This window comes from Cucurbita pepo, chromosome LG06 (assembly GCF_002806865.2).
Source record: "Cucurbita pepo subsp. pepo cultivar mu-cu-16 chromosome LG06, ASM280686v2, whole genome shotgun sequence".
Classification (NCBI taxonomy): Eukaryota; Viridiplantae; Streptophyta; class Magnoliopsida; order Cucurbitales; family Cucurbitaceae; genus Cucurbita; species Cucurbita pepo.
The window spans coordinates 809,532-832,599 of record NC_036643.1 but is presented as its reverse complement, the minus strand read 5'-3'; the positions used below and the strand labels follow the sequence as shown (position 1 = coordinate 832,599).

General features: G+C 38.5%; 4 protein-coding genes across 8 annotated transcripts; 1 reads left to right on the top strand and 3 right to left on the bottom strand.

Moving 5' to 3' along the window:
* Nucleotides 1-1,787: 1,787 nt before the first annotated feature.
* LOC111796851 (probable protein phosphatase 2C 12) lies at nucleotides 1,788-8,959 on the bottom strand. Of its 4 annotated transcripts, XM_023679637.1 has the most exons (12): nucleotides 8,870-8,959; nucleotides 8,340-8,499; nucleotides 7,816-8,069; nucleotides 5,641-5,928; nucleotides 5,314-5,485; nucleotides 4,737-4,890; nucleotides 4,582-4,645; nucleotides 4,371-4,478; nucleotides 3,265-3,390; nucleotides 2,917-3,152; nucleotides 2,567-2,769; nucleotides 1,788-2,451 (listed from the first exon to the last, which is right to left on the bottom strand). In XM_023679637.1, exons 4-12 carry the CDS (start codon nucleotides 5,836-5,838, stop codon nucleotides 2,426-2,428), a joined length of 1,287 nt encoding a protein of 428 aa, XP_023535405.1. In that variant the 5' UTR covers nucleotides 5,839-5,928; nucleotides 7,816-8,069; nucleotides 8,340-8,499; nucleotides 8,870-8,959; the 3' UTR covers nucleotides 1,788-2,425. The 4 variants fall into 4 exon arrangements, with proteins under 4 accessions (XP_023535405.1, XP_023535406.1, XP_023535404.1 ...); XM_023679638.1 differs by lacking the exons at nucleotides 7,816-8,069; nucleotides 8,340-8,499; nucleotides 8,870-8,959 and adding an exon at nucleotides 6,404-6,614 and having other exon boundaries at nucleotides 5,641-5,898; XM_023679636.1 differs by lacking the exons at nucleotides 7,816-8,069; nucleotides 8,340-8,499; nucleotides 8,870-8,959 and adding an exon at nucleotides 6,404-6,613.
* A 475-nt stretch (nucleotides 8,960-9,434) lies between these two features.
* On the bottom strand, nucleotides 9,435-12,354 carry LOC111796852. The gene is made up of 7 exons (XM_023679640.1): nucleotides 12,030-12,354; nucleotides 11,534-11,591; nucleotides 11,358-11,438; nucleotides 11,212-11,250; nucleotides 10,866-11,105; nucleotides 10,644-10,785; nucleotides 9,435-10,203 (listed from the first exon to the last, which is right to left on the bottom strand). The coding sequence occupies exons 1-7, from the start codon at nucleotides 12,206-12,208 to the stop codon at nucleotides 9,716-9,718; spliced, it is 1,227 nt and encodes a 408-aa protein (XP_023535408.1). The 5' UTR covers nucleotides 12,209-12,354; the 3' UTR covers nucleotides 9,435-9,715.
* Nucleotides 12,355-12,783: 429 nt separating this feature from the next.
* Nucleotides 12,784-15,652, bottom strand: LOC111796850 (26S proteasome non-ATPase regulatory subunit 14 homolog). The gene is made up of 6 exons (XM_023679634.1): nucleotides 15,408-15,652; nucleotides 14,971-15,148; nucleotides 13,989-14,070; nucleotides 13,516-13,692; nucleotides 13,279-13,446; nucleotides 12,784-13,105 (listed from the first exon to the last, which is right to left on the bottom strand). The coding sequence occupies exons 1-6, from the start codon at nucleotides 15,538-15,540 to the stop codon at nucleotides 12,914-12,916; spliced, it is 930 nt and encodes a 309-aa protein (XP_023535402.1). The 5' UTR covers nucleotides 15,541-15,652; the 3' UTR covers nucleotides 12,784-12,913.
* Nucleotides 15,653-15,924: 272 nt separating this feature from the next.
* On the top strand, nucleotides 15,925-22,986 carry LOC111796849. Of its 2 annotated transcripts, none has more exons than XM_023679632.1 (10): nucleotides 15,925-16,892; nucleotides 17,436-18,581; nucleotides 18,793-19,938; nucleotides 20,050-20,091; nucleotides 20,573-20,649; nucleotides 21,251-21,335; nucleotides 21,433-21,516; nucleotides 21,645-21,746; nucleotides 21,830-21,928; nucleotides 22,868-22,986. In XM_023679632.1, exons 1-10 carry the CDS (start codon nucleotides 16,131-16,133, stop codon nucleotides 22,976-22,978), a joined length of 3,654 nt encoding a protein of 1,217 aa, XP_023535400.1. In that variant the 5' UTR covers nucleotides 15,925-16,130; the 3' UTR covers nucleotides 22,979-22,986. The 2 variants fall into 2 exon arrangements, with proteins under 2 accessions (XP_023535400.1, XP_023535401.1); XM_023679633.1 differs by having other exon boundaries at nucleotides 16,808-16,892; nucleotides 17,479-18,581.
* The last annotated feature ends 82 nt before the right edge of the window (nucleotides 22,987-23,068 follow it).

Below are 23,068 nucleotides of genomic sequence, written 5' to 3'. Positions count from 1 at the left end.
ACATTTATTAATAGTTTGTATAAATTGCCTTATATTCTTCGATTTGTATTTAATAGCATTTATTAGCATTTATTTGAAATTATGGGTGTAATATCTTTTACCTTTCCAAGTTGTGTCCTTTTAATTTCTTAAAGTTGGTCAGTGGTCACTAACACCATTTTGCATTTACCTATTTACCTAACAATGATGAAAAAGTTGAATTTAAATTTTCAATTTCAAGAAAAAAGATTTCATGTCAATTGCCAAAGAATATTGAATAAAGACCTCATATAATTTTACTTGACTTCAAGTAATTAGATGGTGTTTCATCTTTTTATAATGTAATATTGTAATAAATATTTCAATCATATAGTATTAAATATTTAAAAAAGGAGAGAATCGAAGTCCTGAAGGTATGGGAAAGACACTTTTCACACAGCTAATCAATCCATACATTTCTTCTCTCTAATTATTTATAATATTTTCATTTTTTTAGAAATAAAAATAAATGTAATTAGGCTGATGAAGAAAATGAAGTATATCAACTGTTACAGGACGTGCGGTCTAAACTACATAATTTATATATAATTTGTATAATGATAGCGACAGTTTTCCATTCATTTAACCCTCTAATTTATCAATTAATCCTATTTTTCGATTTCATTCAACTTAATGCGAAATGAAGTCTTATTCATGGCTTCAAAGGAAAAAAAAAATCGATCAAAAATCCATTTCGAGAGTAAGAATCGACAACACACGTGATTGGAGAAAAAAGGGGGAAATTTTATAATATGAGGGGGAAAAAGAAGATAAGAATTTCAAGCAGTTTGGTGGAATGGCAGAGACCCACACACACGTGTGAACGGTGGTCCAATCATATAAAGAAGAATCAGGGAGTTACTTTTGAGGTATTTTGAATTAGCTCAGGTCAACAAAAATGAAAAATGTAGGAGACATTCATATCCATCTCCTCAGTATCCATGCAAAGACTAGAGAGAGAGGATAGAGTGCGAAATGTTTGGACCTCTCTTCTCTTAAGCTTAAGGGTTTGTGAAGAAAATTATTGTTGTTTTGTCAAAAACAAACACTGATTAAATGAGTAACTGAAGAATCTATGGGTGTGAGTGACTGGAGAAGATGAGTAGATATGAGAATTTCAAACCACAAAGGAAAGGAAAGGAAAGGAAAGGAAAGGAAAGGAAAAGAAAATAAATGCACAGGACTTGTGTAGATGGGTCCTTGGAATCTGTGTCACTACTCGGATTTACAGGCTAAACTTCCTACAAATCTGTTCTAAGATCAGAATATGCAAATCTCTTATGTTTCTCTCACTTCATCAGATCAATAAAATGACTTGTAATAATTTGGAGGGGTAGTCAAAGAAAGAAAAAGAAACTTTTATATCTCTCACGTGCTACGCTCTAAAGGAATAAAATCTAAAACACAAAACAATAAAAAGTCCCTATTAGCTAGCTTGCAGTTCACGTGTGGGTTGGCTTCTACTGCCAAATACGACCAAAACAGTGTCTACTTCTTGCGGTGTGGCTTTTGACCACACTACGCACTAACCTCGGGGCGTCTAGATCTACAGCTTCACTATCCCCACAATAAGTGAAGAAGACAATCAGTGAGACGGAGGCGAAGTGCACAAAGGCCAGATTCAAGTGTACGCAAAATAAAGACTGGGAGACTTCAATATCTAGATAATCAAATTCGTACAGAATTCTTGAATCCATTCAGGTCAGAATAACAGAAAACTAAGAGCACAATTCGTACACAAACTAAAGTAATGGGTATCGAAGGATTTCTTTTTCTTTTCCTCGGAAAATGTGCCAGCCAATATTTTCTATTAATATGGTTCATCATCTTGAACATGTCAGAGAATGTAATAAAATGTATATGAACAAATCGTCTAGACAGCTGTGTTGCAAGGGATTTCCTCCTAACCAACAGTGAGCTAAACATATCTAATTGAATTCCCCTACATATTAAATTACAATGACGAATATGTTCACTCAGTGGCATTGTAAGTAGGAAGGACAAGCAGATAATGGAATGAATGGAGAAACTAAATGATTTACCTTCACTCTTCAGTGTCATATACAGGCGACTTTATCAAAAGCTTTCCACCAAGATGTGAGGCAAGCATGTCAATCATAAACCGATGTCAGAAAACAGTATCCAAAAGCAATCAACTCTAACTGGCATCTCCTGCCTTGAAGAGTAGTAACACTATAGAGAGCTATATTTCCCAATGGAATTGCCGTGGAATCCAAAAAATGATCCAAATTCTCAAAGGAAGCAATGAGAATTGTGGAAAACCTCAGAGAGGGGTCCATTTCCGAGATGAAGGTCAATTCTGAATAATTTCTAAGTCTGGGTCATTTCCAAGATCACAATCAACTCTGCTCAGTGCACCCACAATGAAGTGTAACTGGAGAGTAGGCTAGTCACTTCCGCTGCTGTGTCTTTCTGTGCAGAGACATAAGAATAACTTTTAACCAATTTAGGGCTAAATCTGTACAAAACTAATTTGAAAAGATAAACATGCATACTCAATCACACACAAAACACAGGATCCACAGACCTCCAGAAGGTCTTTTCCCTTCCATGGCTTCTTTCTTCTCTTGGCAACTTAAGCATAGAAAAGGTCCATCCCAAGCACGCAATTTTCCTCTGCTAGATGAGCCGGCATATATGGAGATACCCTCCCGAGGTTGGATCTCAACTTGGCATACTGCACATACAAACAGCTTAAACATGTTGCAGATAGGATACTTCGCCTCTAACCTGCATTTCAGAAGCTGAAGTCAGGATAGTATTTATGATAAGACGCCAATAATTCCTCAACATTACTAGAAAAAATTGTCCATCTGAATCGATCATCAAAATGTTAGTAAAATTAATTCAACTTCTCTGCTCTTAAAAAGCACAAACCTTTCTGACAGCATAGCCGATCCTTCCTCAAATAATTCCTCAACAACATCCGGCTCATTATATTCCTTATCAAGATGAGAAGATGATTCAGAAGTCTTTTTGCGGAACATTGATTTAAACATTCTTTTTCCCTGCTTCTTCGTTGGCGGCAAAGCAGTAGATGGTTTCTCCCTTGGTAATATGTCAATCACAATGCATGTAGTATCATCGCGAAGTCCCTTTGACTGTACTGCTTCCTGTAAAGAAAGATGGTCAATCAGTTGAAAAGCATCATAACACTATAATAAAGAAAGTTATTATAACAGTATTAAACAAGGACTAAAGGAAACAATTTGTAACCATCCATACTTTAACAATCTGTGCAGCAGCAGTTTCTACCGGCATCCCCCGACAGCAATCGTAGGCAGTTTCAGCTGATAAAGCATCCCAAACACCATCACTTGAAATAATAACCCTACCACCAGTAGAAGATAGCTGCAAGATAAAATTAGAGCATGAATTTACTTGACAAAAGAATGGCATTCCAGATGCAGATTACACAAGTATGTTGCGGTTCAATTAAATATCAAATACAAAAACCCAGCAGCTGATGCCCTGACAAGATCTTATACACCAAGAGGCAATGAACTGAAAAATGTAAATATTTTACTGATAGCTAAAAATAAGAGCAGAAGTTCAAGAGGCTGGCCTCTACTCCATTAAATATTCTCTTACCCACCAAAAGACAATGTAACATTTAGCATCTCTCTTTCGCCCCTCCTATTTATTAACTCTCTCTACTCTTCGATAGTTACAGTGGCCATTTAAACACACCTGAGTTACTAGCAAGACTAATAGTACATTCTCATTTCTAACCAACTCTAAACCACCTCAGATGAGTTGCATGTGTTTCCTCTGACATCTCCTGCTACATGTGAACATGATTGGCAAATTATCATCATCTCACTCATATCAATTCATCTTCAATTCAATTGGACCACATATGACATAGCTCAAAGATAATGTTGCCATTGCCGTCTAACATAGTAATTTAATATTTGACAAAGATCAGTGCAAGAGTATAAGATTTTCCATAATTGCCTATGAAATCAACAATCCAGTAAAATAAAGCTCCAGTCTTTTCCTCATATAAGGATATCATACGTTTTTCTGTTATGGATGTCGAAGGATGTTGAAGATCCAAAACAAGGTTCACATGCAGATCACATGCCAAAACATGGGGAAAGAAACAATAATAATAAATTAATGAGTCACCAACTGTACACAAGCATCTGTCAACCAAAAGCAATTATAAAAAAACTTGGAAAAAGTGTTTCAAAGGGCAACAGCCTTATGCTAAATTTTGAGAGAAAAACTATTACATAGAAAAAGGATTATTTTGTAGCAAGCAAGGATAGGTATAAATTTTAAATATATAACACGTAGAAAGATAGCTTCATCAGATAGAAAGCCACCTTAACTTGCTTCACGTAGGGTACAGGCACTATAAACTCGCCAATATCCATATCACCAATCGATCGTGATAGACACAAGCCACCTGGCCAGCATCTTAATGGACCAATCTAAGATAAACAAAGGACACGCAAACATCTAAAAGTCAGCATTGGAATTCAAAAGTTGAAAAGGTAAGACTAGCTTATAAAAGTCTGAGTCAAATAACCGGACCTCTGCACCACCACCAGTATTCAGCCGGCCCACCTCACCGCCACTAGCAATTATACGTTCTCTCCTATTCAAAAGCATTCAAGAATCTTAAGCACAATACTAATAGTTAAAGTGGATGGCACTAAGTCACGTTGCATTGATAAATAATAACATACTCTTCTTCGTTGCATTCTAGCCTATGATCTGCTGATAAGTAGAAGATGTCACCTTCAGCTGATTCTAACGTGCAACGGGAATCCCCAACAGAAGCAACAGTGAGAACCCATCCCTCAATGATCATGAAGGTGACGGTGGTTCCTGATGTTTGTGCTGGAATAACAACAAATAGCAATGCATCAATATCATAAGTTTTTAAAATGTCCATACCAGAATTGCAGCTTCTGGGCTATAAGAGTAGTAGTAAGAAAAAGGCTGCAAACGTGCAGCCCATAAACTTATGATGATCAAGCAGAATGGGTTATGTCAAATACTTTCAAGACTAATTCTGGGCATACCAAAATCATAAAAATATATATCTTTTTTTTTTCTTTTCTCCTCCACATAAAGTTGCCAATTTGCAATCATGGGAGCACCATAATGGTACATATAAGTTTCCACAACCCTTTCATCATACAAAATAAAATGAACTCCAATCCACAATCTTCCCTTCCTAAGGTGAGTGAATGTGGATTACTCCAAGAGGAGGTAACCAAGAACGACTAAGAGAATTTGTTTATATGGAGATAGTCTCACCTTTCTCTTGGAAATCTTTGTCCGTCTTCACAAAACCAGCAACCAAGGCCCTTGGCAATGCTGCAACCCATTCGTCTCTGTTGAGATCTGATGGAATAGCAGCTAAAACATTGTTCAACAAATTTTCCTTCGTATAAATAGCAGCGGCAGATCCATTATGTCCATCAAAAAGCTGCAAACATAAGAATTTAACTTTTTATTTAGAAGTCCAATCTAATGCAGCAGAATTTCGCGCTCTTGGGGGGGAAGATTATATACAGCGTAGCTGTTAAAAGTAAACATCTGATCGAATAGAGTACAACTTTTTCCAGAAGATAAAGAACCTACCCCAAAAACCGAATATGTAGAGACTCCATCCCCGACCACTCTCTCGCATTCCGACTTCAGTAATGTAAAATCCTCCCCTTTCTTACTCTGACTCGCCTGACCATGTACGATTTCCGGTCTCTCAATCTTCTCAATCGCCAATTCACGCTTCAGGAGCACGGACAGCGGGACTGTATGATGTTCACTCCTCGTGGACATTGTATTTCGCGTCCTCAAAATTGCAAAACAGCCTTCCGAAGAAAATATGCAGCTCCCAGTCTAAATCGTCATTATTTAATCGGACAAATTCTGTAAAATAGATCATCAAAAACCGCAAGAACCAAACACTTTACATGCACAAACACCAATATTGTAGAGATAAAAACCAAAAACGAATTTTGTACAAGAAGTTACACATCCAATCAGACGCTTCAATGACGCAAATTACCATCATTCCTGCATACCTTTTGAGATCTCCAAGGGGGAGAAAAAAATTCCACAAAAATAAGATTTGAAAAATATTAATAAAAATAACAACATTTCACGTTCCAATCCAATAACAATTTACCCCCGAATTCACCATCGGAAACAACTTTAACCTCTTATTAATTGATCTGGAACAAATTGTTCTGAAGAAAAACGCAACGACAACAGAAATAGATTCGATGCAGATCACCGGGAATAAAACGACCATCATACCCTACTAACATTCCAAAATCCTCGAAAGGGAAAACGCAAAGAAGAAACCGAAACACGAAAAAGGACAAATAGAAAGAGCATTTACAGGCAAGAGGAGACGAAAACTCAGGCGATTGATTGATGACAACTACACCAAAATTGGGAACAACTCCATCAATCGAATTGACTTCATCGATCGAGAAACGCGGATCCCGGCACCCTGCAAAAATTCCATTGCTCTTCCGCGCGCGCAAGAGAGAGAGAGAGAAAGAAGGAGAGAGAGAGAGAGAGAGAGAGAGAGAGAGAGATGTAATAGGGAAAAAATAAAAAAAAGCGTAAATGAGGGAGTTTTGTGGGTGTCCTTTGTGTGTGTTTTAGAGGTGACATGGCAAATGAAAAACAAATATAAATAAATAATCCAAAAATAAATAGAAATACCCTCGTCAATTTGGCGCCCCGAGCCGGTTAGAAGCCGACATAGCTGTCTTTGGCGCTTGCGGCGCCTTGAAAACCGTTGATTCAGCATTTTCCCCTCCATTGACTTATTGACTAAAAAATTATTAAACAAAATAAAATAACATGCCGGTCACGTTTCCGGTCTGGGCCTGCTCTTCTTGGGCCCACCATTCTAATGGGCCCTACTACATCTTTTTCCACATTGGATCCGGTCCACTTCCAACCCGTCTCCACCCCCTCCAGTTCTTTTTGCCACGTGTCACCTTATGCTTCGAACTTATTCAGATGGAGTTGGGCAACATAATAAACTTAAATTTAAATTTATTTGAATAAAATGATGTAAATGGGAAGAGCAAAATGGAGCCTCGGGGGCACCGCCGTTGGATGGGGCGAAGTTGTTAAGAAATAGAAGAATCCAACGGGGGAGAAGAAGAGGCCCACATCGTACGTAGGTCGTAAGCGTCAGGTATAGGGCGCGAAATTAGCGGCGCCGTTAATTGGAAGTTAATTGAGAAAGAAACAAAAACCGCGTGAAGAGAGTGAAGCAACCAACGCCAAGTCAAACAAACTTTGTTTTATTATTTTATTTATTTATTTATTTATTGCTCCAAGCTTCCAGCTTCCAGCTTACAGATGGGATTCGGCTTTGCTGTTGTTCCTGTGTTGGACCACTGCACGACAATGTCTTGTTTTAAATAAATACATTACTATTATTATTATTATTATTATTATTATTATTATTATTATTATTATTATTATTATTATTTTATTTATTATTCCATTTCATTTCCCACAGCTGTTAACAACCCAACTCCCTCCAAACACCCTTATTTCTTCCCTTTTTCTTGTCTATCCCCTTAATTCAACCAAACCCCTCTACTGCTCCACACTAATATCAACGCAATATCTCTTCCCTACCTTCTTCTACTTATGAAACTTCCTCGCACCTCCCCCCTCATGTCATCGGACAAATAACTAAATGTACTAATCAATCCAACAAGTCGGTGAGTCGGTATTGTATTAACAAAATTTAAAGCTGGGATGAAGATTTAAACTTCTGACCTCTAATCGAGAGCATATGTCTTTATCTTCAAAATAGGCTATATTGTGTTCGATCTCTTCCATCTCTGCCTCGCTTGTTGTTACCTATGTTGAAGAAGGGTTTGAAACTCGGTAGAGAATAAAGAGGGGCCAAGCATCTTCCTCTCAACCGTGCTTCTTGAGGCTCCACTCTCCCCCATAAGGCTCCATTAGCCTGGGCGAAGATGGGGATAAGAAATAAGGATTGAAGTCCCCTTCCTTGGCCCTGCTAGTGACTGGACATGGGTTAATTTTGTAAATGTGTAGAGCCAAGTGTAGTGTGGTGTAGTAGTAAGCACTTCTAGGTCAAGTATTGATAGATTAAATATTACTTTGGTCCATGCATTGATTGTGTTAAGTATTGGTTGATTAAGGCTCTATGATTGATGCAAAAGCTCAAACTATTTGATGGATGTTCATGTTGGGTACATGTTGGGTACAGGAGATATGCAAGCAATTTCCATAACTCTCATGCAAAGTAACAAACATATAGGGCCATGACGTACCCGGGGGCTGGATGAGAGGAAGCTTCCTGGTGATTCAGAGATCAAAACTGAAACCCAACCTCATGTTTCAATCAACCACCACAGGCTTGCCCACCTGCCTCGAGAACCTAAGCTTTTAGGCTATGACCCAACAAGTATGGATAGAAACGGGAAGAAGAATCTGCTCAAAGAGAAAGGGAAAGAACAGCCAAAAAGGGAGGATTTATCTTACTTTTTTTATTCGCTTTTGACTATGCAACAAAATTGGCTAAAGTTTCAAAAGTGAGATAAAAGTATATTTCACAGCTATAAAGATCATGTCAAACTCACTCTAAGGAATAAACGAAATCAAAGTAGGCTGCTCACTGGTCATTGGTAAACCCCATTTGAGCAGCCTTACTTAAGTGATTTCACTGCAGATTTCCAGTGTAAACAACAACAAAGTTATTCCACTGAATGAGCTTTGATCTTTAGTTGGTTAAGCTAGTAATCATTGACTTGAGCCACCGCATGAATCCAACTGAATTTATTAGAGAAAAAGCAGTATTTACCATACGAGCAATGACATTTCCGGCCGCATCTTTTCCGGCAGTATCAGAATGCACTCAGATGCAGCTTGCAATGCAATCTTGTCAGCAATGGCCTTCGAAATAACTTCTCATGATGGACCTGTCATCACAGCCGCGTTCAGAGAAATTTCAAAACATCGATGAAGATCAACAGCATTTGTCCATGGATCACAAAAGGAAGGAACAAGAATAAGCTAATAGTACCTGTTTATCATCGGCAACATATCCATCAGTCGAGCCAAGCGCAAAGAAGGACGACGTATAAAGAATCTGAGATGCAAGACTCGGCCTAAAGACGCCCCAGTTACAGGAACCTTCATACTTTCAACGAAGGCAAAGCGACTGAAATAGCCAAAGCTGGAAATGCCTTGCAGTGCCCAAAATCATATATAGGTATTAACAACATAATCAATTCTCTAAAGAAAATTAGACATTACTGTGAAACGTGGAGGAAGAGAACTTGTAGTAATTAGCAATCTTCAGCTAAGTGCTCAAAGTTGCAAGTTTTAGAAACTCTGTTCTTAATACTACTTTTTATAGAAGTCACTACTAATAATATCCACCATTTTATTTAAAGCTTTTTAAATGGCAGTTTCTGTGAACCTTTTATTAATTTGAAGGGCTCACATCACAAACTACGTCTTTTCCTCATTGGTTTACAAATTTGCAGGGAGGCTCTACTTTACATGTACATTATTGTTTGATTCAAAGTTGCCCAAGAGCCAAATTTCTTGTCTCTGCATTTATGGCGGTGGCCATGTTCTCAAGCAAGATGTGCAATTGATGGCAACAAATGAGTATCGGGTTGGATTTTCACACGATGAATGGCTATAGTCTTGAGCGACGCATCAATTTGATGGGATTGAAGGAGGTACGTCGTCTTGTTTGTGCGCGCAAGACGTTGTTTGAAGAACTTGAAGATCCGATATCCCAATCCTCGACATTCTTTGGAACACAAACATCATAAAGGATTTGACCGAGAACTCCATGAGGAATGGTAGTCAGCGAATTAGGTAGCTGCAATACTCCTTCCATGTGTTTGTCATGCATGGATCCAATGCCCCTGTAGTCAAAGCCATCCACGATGCTGGAGAAGTAAAGGTGGTCGCTTGGAGCAAGAGCAGGCTCCTGAAAACTACTCGATGAAGATGCAGCTTTTCTAACGTCAGGTGTTGTTTTGTAAGAGTCACCATTCATTTTATCTATTGCAGTTACTTCTTCATCAGGTCTAGTTCTTTGACAGTAAACTCCAGCGGCTTTACTTAGCAACTCTGTGACAGCAGCTCTATATTCAATGGGAAAATGCAGATAATGCCCTGCAATATGCAATCAGCAAACAAGACTTCAAAGCCTGTACAATTCACAGAGTGGTCATTTGAAGATCTCCAATCACATGGTAAAAGACATAATTGTTGGCTAACAAAAGATAGAAATATTGCTGTAAACTACTTGCGAAGTTTGACAACATATGAGACTCCGGCTCCGGTTGGGAATGTGCAAGAGAAAACGAAATAATACAATAGTATATCGCTATATTCTATGACACAAACTGTAACGGCCCAAGCCCACCATTAGCAGATATTGTTCTGTTTGAGCTTTCCTTCAAAGTTTCTAAAACACGTCTCCTAGGGAGAGGTTTCCACACCCTTATAAAAAATGCTTCGTTGTCTTCCTCAACCGACGTGAGATCTCACACAGACTCCCATAGAGAAGAGTAACGTCCATACATACAGAATGCAAAAGCTTAGAAACATACCAACATGTGGGGAGCCATTCCATTTGATTAATTTAACATCGCCCCCAAGATCTTCTAGTCGTTGAGCAAAATTGAAGATTGTCTGATAAGGAGCAAGATCATCCTCTTCCGAGCACAAAATAAGATAAGGAGCCTTCATACTCTGCATTAGAGCAGTGTTAGGTGAATTCAAATCTTGTAGACTGGAGTTGAATTAGGACAAGTAATCGTTAAATTGCTTACAACTGAAGCATAAAGAGTTTGCCAATATTCTGCACGGTGTGATTCAAATCTGTTGAGGAAAAGCGCATCGAGACCAGAAGCAATGTTGTGCGCTGCCCATGATACTATTCTCGGTGGTTGAGATGCTTTCAGCACAGTTGGATGAAGCAAAAATCGAGTTCCCAAGTCACTGGTAAAATCAACTGGACTGGAATCATAAATATAGCCAGAAATACAGTTCCTGACCAGTTCATAACCATCCTACAGCCAGAGTAAACAATAAACAGATTGAATAAATTAAGGTAAAACCATATGGATTCCTCTCATATCTTTGAATAAAGATTGAACAGCAAAGAGTAACGTTTACCGAACAATGTTGATGCGGTTCATGGTATCCCTCAATTATCTGCCATGGGTATGAAGAGCAAATGTGAGAGAAAATCTGATTGTCCTCAACAGGATGCCCCTATGTGGTTTGAGCAAACCATAATAGAAAAGTATGAGAAAGCTCACCTGGAGAAGCTTATACATGCATGCTTTAGGCCCACCAGAAAATGATGCAAACACTATGGGGCATCTCTTTATCTTTAGCTCCTGAAAGTAAACTTCAGCAGTTACTAAAGCATTTAGGTAGCTTAGACTTGAGCAATTATTTTAATTTTGCATATCAAAATTACTTTAGTACTGACCTCGACTAGTACTTTAAGAATGTCAAATGCCAGAGATGCAGCCTTATCGGGGAAGAACCTGCTCCAAATGTCCATCAAAAACATCAAAATTAGACGTGTTTGCCAGCCAAATGTCTTAGCCAGGGGAACGAAATCAGAGGCTGGATTAAAACCCCCGATTTCAAAACTGTAATAAACAAACTACAAGCCTCCCAGCATTAATTCAACATCAATATGAATGTAGGCATTATTTTTTTTCAAATTTTCAGCCAACAAAGAAAGTAAATCCAAAATCCCATGTCCCAATGGGCCTAGTTTGCCTATATCGCTAAGCGTACTCGTTAAATGAACACAACTAGAGATACAGATGGAATTTGAAGACTGGGCGCTAGAAATCTGGAGCAAACAAAGGTGGTATTTAGTAAGCTCATAGATTCAGCAACAATATCAAAACCGGATTTCCAGTGACAATCAAAGCGGGAAAAGGAAAACAAGTAAATTGGGAAGTTGAACTCACATATTGAGGAATTCAGAATGGCAAACAAGTGAATTCCAACCCAGGGAGGAATACATATCCACATATCTTTTCAAGTGCCTCTCCTGACTAGACATCCATGCGAACGCCACTACAATCCCTTCGACCTTCCCGACTCGCTCTCTTCTTCCCCAGTAATACCTTCCCCCAAATCCCCACATCTTTCTCCTCCTCTTCTCTCCTCTCCGAATTCCAAAATCCAGTAAATCTTGCAGCTCTGGATAATAAAGCTTTCTTCCTCAAAAATATCGGGAGGATGAAGACGATTCTAATATGAACTTACCGACCAAATAAAGAAGAAGAACCGCAACGCAATTGTCCAGAATTGCAATGGCAAGTGCTCGATTTTTTGTTGAAATTTCAACTGGTCGTGGCCCCACTATGCTGCCTTTCGCCGAAGAAACCTTGCCACGTCATCTCCACAATTACAATTTCTGCCATCCACATAGAAATATTTGCAGTAACATAAAGTTATTTCTAGGAACTCGCTTATTTGCTACTCCACGTAATATTTTTGTTTTATTCAATAATAAAGTTAATCAATTTTATGTCTAATTGGTGTTTAAAATTTTAATTTGTTTAATTAATTCTGAATCCTATGACTTGTTATAAACAAGATATAGAATTCTGACATTCATTCAAACATTCGGAATCACCCATGTATTATTCACATCTCAAGTGTCGAACTAACGCTGCTGTCGTGTACAACCGAAATCAACTCTCGTTTAGAATTTTGAGTTGCATTTATGATTCAAAGAAGACCCTCTTTAGCATGATTGAAAATCAGAGAGTTTACAACTTCGAATTAAGAATCTTTCCTGTGTTTCCTGTGTTTCCTGCAGGGACGTGTCGAGACCATAGTTCGATTAAAACACAACAGCATTGAGCATAGTTCCTAATGTCTGTATGATGTTTGATGACATCAAATTGGAGACATGTTCTTCCAAGTGCTTCTTGGCATCTGGCCTTCCCACACTTGCCATTGCGAGCTTCTCCGGTGGCAACTCGCCTTCCTCCTGCACTGCCTTGTTGTACGTGATAGCCAAGTTTAGCATTTCCTGCACCATAAATCAAAACATAGGTTGTTGTGTTCAATTTTATCAGGTTTAGCTGTGAAAAGTGAGTCGTCAAGATATTTGATTAAGACGAGATCATCACTCTTTACATTTTCAAAATTCGTAAGACACAAGAAGAAATGCAACCTCTAGAAGGATAAAAGACGTTTGCTTACCTGGACGGTCAGCTCATTAGTTTTCGAGTGAGCGTCAAATCGTCGAATTGTTAGCCCATCACTCCATTTCTTCTTGTGAAGACTAAGTAACATCTTCTCTTCAAATTCATTCTTCCTATAGGTAATTGCAAGAGAGTAATAATGGCGGTTCAATCCATGGATTAATGCCTGAAAATAATGGCACGAGTCAGTAGAATGAAAGCTAGAATGATTTAATTGTATTTGTTCAATACTTACTTGTATAGATGGTTTATTAAGATGGCCGACGTTTGATGTTGTTTGTCGTGGTTCTCGGCCAAGCATCATTGCCTGGGGATTAATTAGACGAAAGGCATCAATAGCCACCTTCCCCTTGACACTTTGGATTGGATCCACAACTACGGCAACAGCTCGCTGATTAAGAGCTTCAAAACTCTACAAATGATAATGAAAGTATACCAGCATCACATTTTAATCTCAATTGCAAACCATTTGCCAAAGCGCTCAAGTCAAGCTAAACAAGTAACTTCATTACACTTTTTCCGTAGCTGGAAGACCCAAGAAAATAAAATGTACACTAAAATTATTACAAAAAAACAAAATCCCAGATAAATATGAATATTTATACAAGAAAAAAGAAAAAAGAAAAAAGAAGCACGAACCCCGAGAAAGATTAAACAATAAGGTGGATAACAATAATGTAAAATGGAGGTTGTTTTAGAACCACAAACCTGTTGAGTATTGATGTCGACACCAGAGAGCCAACATCCAAATCCAGGATGAGAGTGGTACCATCCTACGACCATCTCAGGGCTGAAGACAAAAAAATCAAACAGTTGAAGGTAATGGGCAACAGAAGATTATATGTTAATAGTGAAGGTAATGAGACAAAAAAATCAAACAGTTGAAGGTAATGGGCAACAGAAGATTATATGTTAATAGTGAAGGTAATGAGAGTGGTACCATCCCCTCCCTCCCAAAACACAACATCACAGACTAGCCAATAGTTAGGTACATATCCATGAACTCATTGCTTTATTTAATTCTATATACCTTCATTTGATGAAACTGTCAACTGAAATACAGACCAAAACCAAAACTAAAGCTAAAGAAACAAATGAAGGGGAGAAGCCTAAAAATGGAGAGTCATTCAATTAAAACGGGCACAACCAAACAAATGTATATAAAAGAAGATCATAGATTAGTGAGTAGTGCTCCACAGAAACGGGGATGACTTAAACTTATAAATGAATTGAACCCACATTCAGGGAGTCATTTCCTAAGAGAAGTAAAGAGTTGAAATCAGCATGAGAAATGATTCTGGTTCTAGACAAAGGCCCAATGGTATAAATAAGAAAGAAAATTGCAGGCCAGCCAACTATCCCTCCAAAGTGCACGTGCACGTTGTTAAACAGAGAAATTGACATCAACAAATCTTATTGGCTTAGATTTTAACCATTCCAGGACCTTCCTAAATGTCCATTTGCATAGTTGTCAATGAAATTGAAGTAAACCTACGTAGGTTTTATGCTAGCATCAGATCTATTCCAAAAACTAAACTCGCACTGGACCGCACAACGCTTCCCAGACGTCACAGGCAGGATCTAAAGTTTCATTTTCAGCAACTTAATCTTTAAGATGCTCTCTGTAGCAAAGAAAGTCATTCGAAATCTAAATCTATATTCACAGACATTCCGAAGTAAAGAAAATTACCGTCCAGTTCGTTTAAGCATGTCAAGCATATTGGTCTGGAATACATGATCAACAGCTTCAACACTAACACCGGTACCACTTTGCGGCATAGCAAAGACATCGACCACACGCACAGTGTACCAGTCAACAAATTCCCCCAACATCAGGCCCATTACCTCCATGGGAACTCCAGCTCGTCCTATTATGCAAATTGCAGTGGAGAATTACATAAACGGAAAAAGATTTACGATCTTAATTACCAATAACAAAACTTACATTCAATATACTAAACCTAAAACCGAGCAAAGCCGTCCAAATTCATTGAATTCATAGAACGGCAGAGTCTACGGAACCTCTAAATATTATTTCAGTTTAAGACTGTGACACATCCGAAAGAACATGAGCCGAAGAAACCAAAAAAAAAAAAAAAAAAAATGGCAACTACATTTGAACAGTACCGTGCTTGAGCATCTTCAGAAGCGCCAGCGAGGAGATGTAGACCTGCTCCGACGAATCAGGAGTGGCCGAGTCCGGCGGCGGGTGCCCCAATGAACCCCTGGCAGCGGCGAACATTCTATGTAGCCGCTCCATTCCCAAAGTTTTCGTCCACTTCAATCTTTCCGGCAGGCCGGATATGCAAGACTTGAAGTTTCTTCCGTAACAAGACTTCTCTCGTCTGGTTCTTGAAAATGGCAACTAAGGTGAGGAGGGAACGCTTCCTTGCTTAAATTTAAAATTTTGCTCTTTANAAAAAAAAAGTTTAATAGACTAAATTAATAAAATATTTTTTAAATTTATATTTGATTTAAAAACCATAAAAAAAAATTAAAAATATCCTTTAAACCCAGGCCTTTCCTATCGGGCCTGCCAATCACGGGCCGAAAATTTGAGCCCAGTATCAGGCCCAGTAGGCCCAGTTACTATTTAGTTTTATTTTGTTTTTCACGCTTCCGAGGTTCGCACTTTCTGCAAAATTCCCTGTGGACTTCATTTACCGTACAAATTGCGCATTCTCGTCCCGCCATATATTAACGCCTGCAAATTCGCACTACGTTTTATCTGACGAACGAGCAACGAAGAAGAACAAGGAGATAGTTTGTTCAATTTCTTCTATTTGCTGAGAAATTTCGCGTGAATAAGAATTGGGAAATTTGATATCTTCAAGTTTGGATTACGAAATTATGCTTTGTGCTTGGGCGAGAAGTCGGTGTTCTCATCGTTTGATCTATCTTCGTCGTTTCTCCTCATCGTCTTCATCTTCTTCTTCATTGTCTACTGCGCAAAAATCAATCGAGGGCTCGGAGAGTCTCCAGAATTCGCCTCTAGTCTCACCCCCAGTTCCAATTTTGCATCGTCCACAGAACAGTTTGTTGCCTAATGCATCACCCGCTTCTTTTTCTCGCAGTTCGATTATAACTATCTCCGCTGCTGTTTTTTCTGCCTTAGTCGCTTCCATTTCCCTTTATCCCTCTGAAAATCGGTCTGATCGCTCCCAGGAGACTCATAATCCCTTGTATGATGGGATTGAAGGGGCAGTTCAGAGATCTAGCGATTCATTTAAGAGACTTTTTCATCACATTAAACAAACTGGCGTTGCCGCCTCGGTTCTCTGGCAATCGTTAAGGTCTGTGATGTCGTCAGCCAATCATGAGGTCCGGTCCGGCTTTGAACTCAGGGTCGCGGCATTGCTGGCTGACATTGCTGCAGCCAATGGGAGCCGTAGGGCGGCGATTGTCGGGGCGGGAGGCGGTGCTGTGGTGGATTGGTTGCTCGAGTCGGTGGCGGTTCCTCGGGATGGATGTGGAACTCAGGCCGAGTCGGCTAGAGCGCTGGCCTACTTGATTGCTGATCCTGATGTGTCTGCTTCCGTCCTGGGCAGGCCTCGTGCTGTTCCAAATCTTTTGAGGTTCATCTTCTCGTGTAAGCCTCGGCGAACGGAGCAGGTAAAATTTGAGATTAATAAAGTTTTAACATATTTCTTGTGTAAAAAAGAAAAAGAAATTAGGCATACATTTAAGTTTTAGTACTTGAGACAGATACCTTAATTCTTACGTTGAAGTTACAAATATATTGAGTTTCTTTTCTGGTACGGTACTTGAGACTCCTCCTCATTACCTTACTTGTTGTCCCTTTTGTCATACATATCAAAAGCCACCTAGTAAGTCTATAATTTGGGGAAGAGTTCTCTTGATGAAAGGAAGTTAAGGTTGTTGGGTAGACTAACAATTACGTTACTATGAAATGGCTAGAAAGTGGATTTAGAGTGAAATTGGTAGATAATGTGACAGTTAACACGCGAGGTCAGGATGCATGTGAGAATCTGCCGTCCACTTAAGATGTTGTTCACTTTATGCCATCAAAGCGGTCAATTCTTTGGTTTTTTGTCGTTGAAACAAAATGTAGAATATTGTACTCAGGATTTTGTTGATATTTTCCTTCATAAGTCTTGTTTTCCAATTGATATTTGTCACATTTTTGTGGGACAGCATCCAAGACGTAGTTCATTCGATATTTCTGATTCTTTGAAAGGTAGGAGCATGCTTGTGGCTGCCATCATGGATATAGTTACGTCCAATTGTGATAGGTTAGAGAAGCTTTCTTTTGAGCCATCCTTGCCCGCGCATGCTGAAACTAGAGATATTGCAGCAGCCATTCAAGTTATTGAGGAAGGGGGTTTCCAATTTGATGAATCAAGTGGTGGCGAAGATGAAGATGGTGGAAGAGGAATCAAAGGAATAGGAATTAAGATTCTTGGAGGCACTTCCATTTTGGGACTTTCTAGAACAAGTGGGTTTGTGAAGTTGGCATATTCTGATGTTGGTCATGTAGAACTGGTGAAAAATACACCTAAAAGTCTAGTATCAGAGAAGCATGATAGCTCACTTGTAGCCAATTCTTCTGTTGTTCCTGGTCTGTGGGATGATTTGCATTGTGCGCATGTTGCTGTACCTTTTGCGGCGTGGGCGTTGGCAAATTGGTCAATGGCATCAGAACTGAACCGATTGCACATTCATGAACTAGATCAAGACGGACATGCTGTCATGACTGCACTAATGGCACCTGAAAGGTCTGTGAAATGGCATGGAAGTTTGGTAGCTAGGCTTTTACTGGAGGATCGTAATCTTCCCTTAAATGATTCTGTTTCTGATTGGAGCTCAAGCCTTCTTTCTACTGTTTCTCATGCAAGTAAAAATGATGACATCCCTTTGGCTCAGGCTGCTTTGTCTGCATTTTTGGCTTCTGTTGAACGGTTCCCTGAGGCACAAAAGAATATTATGGAGAAGGGTCTTCATCTAATGAGAGATGCTGCTATACGGACCCAAAAACATGGAGAGCTTCAAGAAGCTTTAGCAAAGGCATTAGAGTTGCTCAGCACTGGGTGGATGCGTCTATCAGCTGAAGAGAGTCAGAGATGGTCTGCTATACTACTTCAATGGGTCTTTGGCAAATTTTCTTCTGAATCTTTGAGGTCTTCTGCAACTAAAATCTTATCTTGCATTCTTGAAGACTATGGACCAAGCTCCATACCTATTTCTCAAGGATGGCTGGCTATACTGCTGACTGAAATTCTCGGTTCTACTAAGAAGACTGCAGTGAATGGAGCCACTGAGCTTAAAAATGACAAAGTGAAGGTCTGCAGATATATTTATTTTCTTAATTATAGAATCAGATACACTTTATTACTCATCATTTTGTTCACTAACATCAAAATGATTTTTACATGTGTAGACCACACACACATATTCTTGCCACACGGTTCTTTCAAGCTGTTGCAGTGCATGTATGAATGAGGGTATTTTGTCAATTTTATTTTACTAAAATTCTCCCAATGAATTTTTGCAGACTAAGATTGAGCAGTCAAACATTGTTTTTGCCAGTCAAGTTGCTAGTCAGCTAGCAGGTGCAGTTGTTAACCTCGTGGTACACCAGTTTGGTGCAACTACTGATTCATTAGATACCTCTCCTCCGTTGGCAGATTTACTTTCACGTGAACCTTTTATAGCACATTTAAAGAATATAAAAAAAGAGAATAGTCCAAAGTTTGATGCAGCTGATTCTGCAATGGCAACATTAAAGGGGATTAAAGCACTGACTGAAGTTTGTGCTGATGATTCTTCATGTCAGAGCAGAATAGCTGATTTTGGCGTTCTCTTTTTGCTGAGACGGCTTTTGTTATGTGATGATTATGAGAAGCTGGCAGCCATGGAAGCATATGATGCATCCAGAGCTTTTGAGGCTCAAGAACGTACTTCAAATGTCTCTGGGGAACCATCACTCTCAGAGAAGAAAAATGACTCATCTAGTGTCCGTGTACCGCCTACAGCTCACATCCGTAGACATGCTGCTCGGCTTTTAACCATCCTTTCACTTCTAGAGAAAGTCCAGAAGGAGATTGTTTCTGATGAAGAATTTTGTAGATGGCTTGAGGATTGTGCCAATGGGGCCATTCCTGGTTGCCATGATGCTAAATTGCAAAGCTATGCTAGAGCCACATTGCTAAATATATTTTGTATTAACCGTAGAGCATCTGACAATAGTTCTCCCTCTGATACTGATTCTACAAACAGGAAGAAGAATTGCCCCCGTTATGATGATATGATCTTTTTAATAAACCCCGAACTTCCTCACTGGAAAGTTCATGAAGAAAAGGATCAGGACACTGTTCAAAAGGACGAGTCATCTCATTCAGAAGCTAATTTCATTGATATTGATGGTGTAGCTGTGGGAAATGATAACAATACCTCATCTTCATCTCATACATTTCAGAATGATTCCAGGCTAGACTCTCCTTTAGTAGATGTTGTTTTTATTCATGGCCTCCGTGGTGGACCTTACAAGTCATGGCGCATATCTGAGGACAAATCCTCAACAAAATCTGGACTAGTAGAGAAGATTGATCAGGAGGCAGGGAAACTAGGCACATTTTGGCCAGGTGAATGGCTTTCATCTGACTTCCCAAGGGCTCGTATGTTTACCCTTAAATACAAGGTATTTTTCTGAACTCTAAGTTCTATTTTTCGTAAAATCAGAAACTAAAGTTGCAAACTTGAAAATTATCTGTATGTCTATAAAAGATCTGATTTTACAAATCTTGTGCAGACAAATCTCACACAGTGGTCTGGGGCTAGCCTTCCTCTTCAGGTTTGTTTGCTAAATTAACTTGAAATATAGCGATTCCTAGAAGTTTATATATTTTTCCTTACATATTATTGTCTCCAAAGCCAAATTCATTTTGAGAATGTGCACTTGTTCTGCACTGCACTATTGTTGATGCTGCTCATTAGGGGTTTTAGCTGATGCGGTCATTCTTCTCTTCTCTTTACCGAACTTTAGCAGTCCAATGGAATGCAGTATGCTACCATCAGTTTGGTTGATTTTTTATGGAAGAGAACTGGATTTCTAATTCATCAGTTGCTGCATAAACGAATAATAATTTCCTATTCTTCCTGTTGCAGTTGTGATGTCAATAGTTTGACTTCAACGTTGTTTACTTTGATTTTTTAGTATTCTTGCACTTTAGAGATTCAAGCTTCTTCATTCATTTTTGTTGGTCCTCTTCTGAGAGTGTTTTATATTGTTGTTTTGTATTGGTTCATCAACTTTTACTATTTAAATCATGAAGGAAGTCAGCTCCATGCTACTGGATAAGCTTGTCGCTGCTGGAATTGGGGATCGACCTGTTGTATTTGTTACTCACAGGTTTGTACAAGAATGCCGGTTTTTAATTTAAGAATAACAAACCTGAGGCTAGCTTGGTTTACCTGTTTGTTCTGATGTGAAATCTTTTACCTCAAAGAATATCATTTTCCACTTAGATTTCTACACTGTGGTCATTTCTTAGATTGGTGAGATCGGGGTTTCTTTTGTCATCCTTCCTCCTGTTCTTTCAGTTGGACTCCTTTCCCTGCTTAAATGCTGTCTTCTTTATCTTGGTGATATTTTTTGTTCTTCACATTAAAGATATTCTTTTTGCTGTTATTGTCAAAGGTTGTAGATGCTTTTGATGCATTCATCGGAAAATCTTTGAGAGCTTGATGCCTCGACCATTTTATTGATTTTCTAGCCTTCTTCATTGCAGAGTTTGTTTTGATTTTTCTTCTTGCTTGAAAAAAAAGTGTATAAGGTTTCTCATTGCTGGTTTTTGTAATGCACTCAAGTTATAGGCACTTGCAATTTGTCATATCTTTTAGTTTTGATCTTATCTATGCAGCGTCTATTTATTCGTTATTATTAATTTTTTTGTCCATGCTTTCCTCGTGTGACCGAAACCCTCTAACCAAATGCAACCTTCTTGTTTCAGCATGGGAGGGCTGGTTGTCAAGCAAATGCTGTATAAAGCCAAGAAAGAAAATATTGATAACCTTGTGGAAAATACAGCGGGAGTTGTATGTTACCTTGCAATATTTGTTTTACTTGCTTTGTTTTCTATCTTAATGTCTTCAATCTTCTTATCAGTCGCAACATGTTGATCTCTGACTTCAGGTCTTCTATAGCTGCCCACATTTTGGCAGCAAACTAGCAGACATGCCTTGGAGAATGGGTCTTGTATTCCGCCCTGCCCCTACCGTTAGTATTTGACTCCATTAACGAAGTGACTCTGTTTGAGGAGCAATTAATAGTTTGATGTCTTGTTTGTTTTTTGGGAATCAGTTCAAACTTTTACACTAACATCCATCACATCTCTTGTTATTCAGATAGGAGAGCTGAGAAGTGGGTCTCCTAGATTGGTGGAGCTGAATGATTTTCTCCGTCACCTCCATAAGAAAGGACTGATTGAGGTTCTTAGTTTCTGTGAGGTAGTCTACTTTTTGAGTTGAAAGACAACGTTCCTTCGTGTTTATTTTTTTTAGAGTGATAGGCAGCTTATGATTATCTGCAGACGAAGGTGACCCCAATTGTTGAAGGTTATGGAGGATGGGCTTTCCGAATGGAAATTGTTCCTATTGAATCCGCATATCCTGGCTTTGGGGAACTAGTTGTGAGTATGATTAGTTTCTATTTTGTAATATAGAAATCACATAAGTTTCAAGTATCATCATATAACATTTTTTTTAGTTTGGACCAGTATACCATGAAAATTGCCAAATGATTATTTTTCCTGTTGATTTGATCTGGAAATTTTAAGGAAGACCTAGTTTTCATGAAAACTAGGTGGCCTAATTTTAATAAGTAGAGTTATAAGCTGTATATCTTGTCTTAAATATATCCCATATAGCTATTCTTTATGATACTTTGTTGGGCAAACTGGTGAAACTGTAATGGACGGTGCATGCTATTGCTGTTCTGGAAATGGTCCTCATGTGGTTCTCTAATGCGTTCTTTCTGATTATATAGCTTCATCAGTTCTTTTATCATGCATTTTCTATTAAAGATAGGTAACTAACTAGTTAAATGCATCTTTGTCTATTTATTATTTATATTTCATGGTTTTGTTTTGGGTATAAGAGTTTCTTCAATGGATCCTTCTGTTTTCTGATTTTATTGTTGGAGCCTTATATCGATGTCTAAAAGTGGAATGCTTTCAAGATTTTTTATGAGTGTTTGATAGTTTTATTTGATTTTGCATGATCATTAAAATATTTCATAATGAATCCTAGGATCTAACGTCCAAAAGTTATTGGTTCATTAAATTAATTTATCTTGAATAGAACAATTTTCCCCACTTCCCTCCCCATCTCTCTCCCTCTCCCTTTTCTCTCCTGCCGAAAAACTGACCATCTACCTAAATAGGAAAACAGTAGATTCTGAAAACACCAACCAAATACCTTCTTAATTAGTTACTTTTCCTTTGAAGGGTTCAAGTCATGGTGATCATGAATATTAAAAGAGAGCAATTTTCGACTCAGTTTTTCATTTTCCGTTTCATTGAACTTCTCACTTTTTGAGATTTATTATGTTCTTTTTGGTTGCGATACAGGTGTTAGAATCAACGGATCACATAAATTCATGCAAGCCCCTCAGCCGCGCTGACCCTTCATACACAGAGACATTGGAATTTTTGCAGAAGTTGAAATCTCGCTATGGTTAGGAAACCACNAAAAAAAAAAAAAAAAAAAAAAAAAAAAAAAAAAAAAAAAAAAAAAAACATATTAAAAATTTATTGTTATAATTAGAAAAC